This window comes from Sinocyclocheilus anshuiensis, unplaced genomic scaffold, assembly GCF_001515605.1.
Source record: "Sinocyclocheilus anshuiensis isolate Anshui unplaced genomic scaffold, SAMN03320099.WGS_v1.1 scaffold13, whole genome shotgun sequence".
Classification (NCBI taxonomy): domain Eukaryota; kingdom Metazoa; phylum Chordata; class Actinopteri; order Cypriniformes; family Cyprinidae; genus Sinocyclocheilus; species Sinocyclocheilus anshuiensis.
Window position 1 is genome coordinate 1555106 of NW_015538026.1, and position 7717 is coordinate 1562822.

Below are 7717 nucleotides of genomic sequence, written 5' to 3' on the forward strand. Positions count from 1 at the left end.
GTTGATTGACAGATGTCTCGTCCAGTCAGCGGTGAGTAATCCCAAACCAATGGCGCTGTCTCAAACTATACCTACCTTTTCCGGTTTGTCTGATTTGTCGTGTTTTCTGACTTGTAAATTTGTCCTTGTGTTTTCTGACTTGTTATTTTGTTTTCGGATTTGTCATTGCGTTTTCTGACTTGTTATAATGTTTTCTGAATTGTTGTTGTGCTTTCTGAATTGTTATTTTGTTTTTTAGACTTGCATTTGCGTTTGTAATTTGTTATTTTGTTTTCAGAATTGTGATTTGCTTTGCACTTCTCGGCCACCGTAGTTAACCGTTGCAAAACAAACATTATTTAGTTAGCAAGTTGAACTTGAGAACTGCATCACACCAATTTGTGAATTAATTATTTAGACCAGTTTTGTGACCCGGACCAACTGATTGATTGAATAGATCTGATAAAAAAAATTGTTCATAAATTGGACATTACTACTATTCTCTTAAACACAACAAGGAGATCTACAGCAAATGTCAAGATTTTCAATGAAAAAGAACTTAGTCATGTGTTTGGGGAAAGTCGTTATTTCTGGAATTTTGTTTTGCTACGGTGTACTTTTTTTTTTTTTTACAAAAAAAACAAAAACTGTAAAAATGCTACAGCCAAAACACAAATCAAATTCTGTGTAATTTTACTATAAAATATTTTTACATTAAATCTATTGTTTTTGCGAGTAAAATATATGAATTACAATATAATTTATGGTGAAAAACAGTTTCGGGTGAGAAAAAACAGAAAGAACATTCTCAGTATTTATTTAAATAGTTTTGTTTCTTCTCGTATTTGTTATCAGTAATGTACTTTGTGTTAAATTGGATGTTATTTAATTAATGCATTATTTTAGTGCTATGTGTTTTACCCTGATGGTGTTTTGTCTTTGTTTGTATGACTTTGTGCACCATCTATACATTATTGTCCATGTATTTGGCCTATATTTGATCATTGTCCTTGTTTTATGAACTGACCACTTACGATGAACATAATGTGGTTTTCTATTTTACCTACTGTGTTATTATGGTGATTATTAGTACAATTTAATGTGAAATGCAGATTTTGGTAGTTAAAGTATGTAAACAATACATCATGAAATATATGGTTATAAGTTATATAATATACAAGCACGAATATACATTGTCACCGTAATTTTTACAGTGAATGGATTAAAATGGCAGGTGTGGTTGAGTCTAAAAGAACGTCTTGTTTCTGTCTGTGTGTGCGTGAGACAGAAGTGGGGGATGGATGGTATATTTTATAAGAACTGCTTATCAGTATGAAAGGCGTGATTTTAAGGGGATGACATTGTGATCTAACGTCTCTCTTTCTCCCCTCCCCCATTAATTTAATCTTCTGTGCTTTTATTCTTTCACATCCCTGACTCCTCCTTACCAGCCTCCAGCAGCCTCACCCCTCACCCCATCTTGCTCTCCTGCTCACTGTCTGCTGAATCATTTCCTCTTCTGTGTGTAATTTTCTTTCACTCAATTTAAATCGACTTTAGAGTGACTTGCTGCCAAGACTGTATTAATGCACTTTATAGCCAAAACATTTTCGAAAATGGAAAGGCAACTGTGAAAATGTCATCAATGTTGTACAAACAGCATGGATATGCTGAATAACATGATTCAGAATTGCTTGGACTGGTGTTAGTGGTACTGGAGTATCAAAGATCTTCAACAGAAACAGCACTCCTGCATGCTTCGGTGGTCACTTTAATGATAATAGTGCAATGGTGTGTATTTTCAAACTCACAGCCCAAAAAGTGGTAAATGGTCCAAATTCAGAGTCAGTGGCTGTAATATTTAAACCCAAACACATATGAATGTATACAGCTGCATGTCAATAGGCTTGCCAAGAACTTGTCTGGGTCATATTTTACCCTAAAAAGGAAATATTTTACCCTCTCAAAGGAAAAACAAGGCCGGTTTTTAGGCCATTCAGATTTTTATGATGCATATTTTCCCCAACTCTCATCCCCATAATGCAGAACAATGCCAACAATTACATTTTATTTAAATATAATTGATGCATCATATTAGTATTTGCCTTTAATTTATGCTAATTTAAAAACATTGTATTATAGCAAATAAAGTATTGAAGGGATAGTCCACCCAAAAAATGTAAATTCTGTCATCATTTACTCACCCCCATGCCGTTCCAAACTTGTATCCATTTCTTTCTTCTGCTGAACACAAAAGATATTTTGAAGAATCTTGGTGACCAAACAGTTTCGGTTTCCCTTGACTTCCATTGTATTTTATGTCCATACAATGGAAGTCAGTGGGAACTGAAAATATTTTGTTACCAACATTTGTCAAAATATCTTAATTTGTGTTCAACAGAAGAAAGAAATTCATACAGGTTTGGAATGACATGAAGGGGAGTAAATGATGACAGAATTGTAATTTTTGGGTGAGCTATCTATTTAAAGTGCAGTCACATTAGCAAAGTTTTGTGGACAAAAACCCATTGCCCACAGTCAGTAGTGTAGTAATGCGCAAAGCACCATTCACAAAGAAGTCAATATCAAACCAAGCAACTTTCAGTTGGTCAATGCAGCAAATTTGTGTGGAAAAACCTGAATCCAATGTAAAATCTGTGTGGGGAAATGTTTTGCTTATACTTGATATTTGATTTTTTTTTTATTGCATGGATTCCTATTGAAATGACTGAATTTTGCCTGTGAAATTTCACTGTAAAATGGTAAGTGTGAACATACCTTTACACTAGTAAGCATCTTGTGAGAATAGAATTACAAAAAAACCCCAAAATGCTTACAAAGCAAAAGGTGTGATCAATAGGTAGTGTGTTTGTTCACAACAACGTCATGAAAAAAGTTTTAAAATCCACATAATTTTTTATATACAAAACAAAATGCCTTCCTCTATCTTTTGATTTTGGGGTGAAATGTCACCTGGACATGTTTTCATTAGGTTCACCTACACAATATCTGCTCAGTTACCGAAACCCTTGAATCTTTTCTTTATTTCTTCCTTTATCCCTCTGTCTTTTCAGCATACTCTCTTTTCAGCTCTAAACTCTCTGTGTGTATTTCTGAAGTTGTATGTACTATATGCCTTTGTGTGTGTATGAGAATAAAGTATGTGTGCGTTTGATGGACATACATGACTCACTCTGCAGCATGTTGCTAATTTCACAGTCAGTGAGCTGTAGATGATATCACAGGCTGTACTGACACCAACCTGACTCAGTCGCATGTTGAGATGGACCTCTGAAGTAGTACAACTCTCACAGCTACACAGCTTTACAACAGTAAAACAGACTGTGTGACTGCAAACTGAAGTGATATTTGACTGAGCTGTCAGACATGTTCTTATCACTTAACTTCTAAACTAAAGTGATTTGACAAACTGCTTTTACACATACTGTGATACAGGACAAGGCTTGTAGATTTCAAGTATATTATTGCTCTCTAACTCACTTCATCTTCTTTTGTCTCTGTCTGTTTCTCAGATGGCATTCACAGCATCAGTGCTCAGTGTGTGTTGCGGGTTCTCATCATTACGGAGGAGATGCTCAGCAGCAGCATCACTGTGCGACTCCAGAACATGTCCCAGGAGCACTTCCTGTCCCCGCTGCTCACTCACTTCCTGGAAGGGGTGTCAGCAGTGCTTTCAGTCTCTCCTGATGATGTGTTTGTGTTTAACGTGCAGCCGGATGCAGATGCAGGAAAGGTGCTCAACGTTAGTTTCTCCGCTGCATTGCCAGGAGGGCAGTTTTTCCCATTGGAGGCTCTGGAGGAGCAGCTGTACCTCAACAGGCCTAGACTCAACGCCCTCGCACATATGGAGGTAAAACAGCTACCTTGTAAAGATCATTAGATAAGAAAATATAAAATGTATCTTTAAAATAAATGTGATATATCGATTAGAAATTATTAAAACATTGAAATGCAACACTAAATGACCTTTTTTTGCATTTACAAAATGATTTTACTAAGCTGATAGAATAGGAGCATTGAACCAGCCAATGAACGTTCAGCTGAATTTTAAGACACGGCCCTCTAAAACACAGCTTGGATAAAATTTGAAATGTGAATTAAATAAAAGCGGTCTCCTAGTCCTCCATACTTTTTGTGGTGAGACCACACACAAACATACAGACACTCTCACACTTCTCTGATGCTGTATTTTGTATTCCGGCAGGTTCTCCCATTTGATGATAACGTGTGTTTACGTGAGCCATGTCAGAACTACATGAAGTGCATCAGCGTTCTCCGCTTCAACAGCTCTGCTCCCTTTATCGCCTCCCCATCCACGCTGTTCCGGCCCATCCATCCCATCACAGGGCTGCGCTGCCGCTGCCCTGCCGGATTTACGGGAGATTACTGCGAGATTGAAATTAACCTGTGTTACTCAAACCCCTGCATGAATGGAGGAGTGTGCGCTCGCAGAGAGGGAGGTTACACCTGCATCTGCCGAGAGGATTACACAGGTGAGAATGTGATTATGTATTTTAGTAAGAGATGTGTTATTGTGTCTTTCTAGATGATGGGAAGTCTTGCAAGGACTTGCAAAAGAACGTCTGGTGCACTTTGCAGTTTATTCTGGCCAAGAATGGCCCACTTATGGCTGGTTCACACTGCCAAAACAAACAGCAACATTTCAAATGTGTACTAAAGTTGGCTGTTGGATGTACAGTAGAATGATGAAAATAAAAACTGTCATGTTCATGCAGCCCAACAGGCAGCAACAGACAGGTTGGCACACTGATCCAACAAACCCAACAACCCTTGGCATTTGATGTTTCTTGTGTGGTTAGACAGGAAAGCACAGAATATCTTTCAAAGATTTGATTATAGGGGTTGGACTGGATATAGGCACAGATTTCCAATCCAATTAGATTCTAATTCACAAACTGTATTCCATTCCGAATTTGATTTGATTCATTTCTGATTAATTTTTGAATGTTTCAGTTTTAATGTCAGTTTTGTTTATGTATGAAAAAAACATCTCAGCTATTGCTATAAATTATTTAAAGGGTTAGTTCACCCAAAAATGAAAATTAGCCCACAAATTACTCACCCTCAGGCGCATGCGCAAAGCTGACCTCATACGTCATTCGCCCGGAGCTACTTCCGTGTAGGACTGTTGGCGCAAACTACATTAAAGTGATTATTACGTTTTGAATATGGATATTTTTCTTACAAAAACGCATCGATTCGCTACAGGAGGCCTTTGTTCACCCTCCGGAACCGTGTGATGCATTTTTTTAATGGATGGGCGCTTTTTAAGATCAAAGACAATTTTTTATATAACTCCGACTGGATTCGTCTGAAAGAAGAAAGTCATATACACCTAGGATGACTTGAGGGTGAGTAATCTGTGGACTAATTTTCATTTTTGGGTGAACTAACCCTTTAAGGATCCTTCTTGCTTGGTAAATGACAAAAATGTGAATTTATTTAATAATTTTTGTCAAACTGACAAATATAAATAATCTATAAACAAAAACTGCTCTGTGGATACCAACTGTGGATATACATTTTTAATTTGCATTTATTATGAAAATAAAAAAAAATGTAAAAAAAAAATAAAAATTTTTAACCTCTTATTATTCCTGTAAAATTTGCCTAAAATGCCTAAAAAGGCACACCCAAAGTAAATTGCATGCTGTTCTTGAACCTTTTGGAGTATTTGCATGGTTTTGGTCTCTTTTGAAAGGTGACACGCTGAGGTTTGTTCTGTTTAGGACAACTAGGACACCTTAGAGTGTCACTGTAAGTCTTTCTGGTATTGAATAACAGAACTTTTAACACACTGAAAAAGGGGGAAAAAACATTCTGCCTACATTTTTTTGTAAACAGATGCCTGCAGATGACTATAGCTGGGAGCTATTAGCTGGAAAACACAATGGGCTCACAGCATGAAGCCTTGTTGGCGGTCTGACAAAGACACTGATTGTAACTGCTGTGTTGATTGTATCTTAAAATGGTTTGCATCATTCGAATCACAATTGAATCACAATCATTCGACTCTCAGCTTTCCAAAGATATGCCACAAAGGTAACTCTCAAAAAACATGCAGTGTACTGTGGGTGGTACAATGGAACACTAACAGGATAACTATGTATAAAATGATTAAAACTTGAGTGGCATGTGTCAAAAGTTGGTTGGTTGCCCCCATGATTGGTCTGCCAAATGGCTTTTTTTGTTGTTTACTTGATTGGCTAATGGATAAAGTAAAGCATTTGACAAAACAACAAAGAAAAGCAATCAGCAAATGGACAAAGAAAAGTAAATGGCAATAAATACAGGTATGTATTTTGCAGTTTAAACATGATTTATTACTTTATTATTTATCTACTTTTTTAAACATTTATTATATAAACAATAATAACATTTATTACATAATAAAAAATATGTATATTTATTTCTTATTATGTTGAAATTATCAATTTGATAACTTATTTCTTAATTTCTAAATTATCCTTCCTAGTCCTCCATACATTTGGACTGCAAATACGGGTAAAATATATAGACTTACCTATAAATAGACTTGCTAAAAACTAAATAGTCATGTTGTGAGCAATCGATCTTGGCATTTAAAGACTCAGTATTGAAATCTTTCAAAGGAATATCACGATAAATAGGAAAATCAATATTTCAACCCAGCCCTGGCCATGAGCGTCTTCAGTGTTTCCAAATCCAGCTACTAGTTCTTTCAAAAAAGCACTTGAAAATTATGCAGCAGCCTGCCAATCAAACGATGCCAGTTTTCTGTGAAATATACATCAGATGGCCAGTGAAAGAGCTGTGAGTGGTCTGTGGGCACACCATCTGATGCTGAAACTAGACGGTGGCGACTGGTGGTACAGCACAACTGCTAACCAGTTTGTTTTTCAGTGTATATGTGTGGCCATGGGGGTTAAACTGACCTAAACTCTCAGCAGTGAAGTCAGTCTGAAGTTAAATGAGCAACTCTTAGTAATACAAGCGCTGCAGTATGAGAGCAAGTGAAAGAGAGAAAAAGAAATCCAACGGAAGGAGGAAAGCAGGGGCAGATGCAGGATCCCCCGAGGGCCGTACCATGTGTGTGGTGGGGGTTGGGTAGAGAGGGTGGTTTAGCCCAAGAGGAGAAGAATAGCTTTGATGAATTAAACATCATTTGAACGAAGGGGAGAGAATACATTACCAAATATTCTGAGGGGATGGAGTGGATAGGTGCAGTGGAGGAGAGCGAAACTGGTAGAGAAAGAGAGGGGAAGAAAGAGGGAGAAGTGCTCTTAATAGTAAGTCAGGAAGTGAACAGCTGGAGAAAAGAGAGAGAGTGAACACCTGACACAAATATAAAAGGACAAAAGTATCTAGAGACTGAAGATAGAGAGACTAAAGATGGAGAGATATTTGCAGAGAGGGTTTTAAAGCCTTTCCCTGCTGGATTTTACATGATTTAGAGTCAGCTGAGAATCAATGGAGATTTGTTTAAGCAAGCGTTGTGAAAGTGTGTGTATTGGAGATCATGTGTGTTCCTAAAAGCTCACCTTTTGTCCATGTAGAGATAACTGCGCTTGAATGCTCTTGTCTTATATGTAGGTGAATATCTCTGTGTGCCATCACTTGTATTTGTTGTGGATATGTGAAGACAGTTCTATTTTTCTCTGTTTGTTCTTGGACTTTAGGATGAGAACTTTATACCTCATTGAACACAGAAAGAGTG

The 7717-nt window shown here is 37.1% G+C and overlaps 1 protein-coding gene across 2 annotated transcripts in view; it reads left to right on the top strand.

Annotated features, from left to right (window-relative positions):
• The window catches only part of LOC107679402 (cadherin EGF LAG seven-pass G-type receptor 3-like), a 47269-nt gene that overhangs the window by 10963 nt on the left and 28589 nt on the right, over positions 1–7717 (top strand). For both annotated transcript variants that reach the window (XM_016474936.1, XM_016474947.1), the window contains exons 2-3: positions 3513–3850; positions 4205–4493. In XM_016474936.1, coding sequence (XP_016330422.1) covers positions 3513–3850; positions 4205–4493 — 627 coding nt within the window. The remainder of the gene's footprint in view (positions 1–3512; positions 3851–4204; positions 4494–7717) is intronic.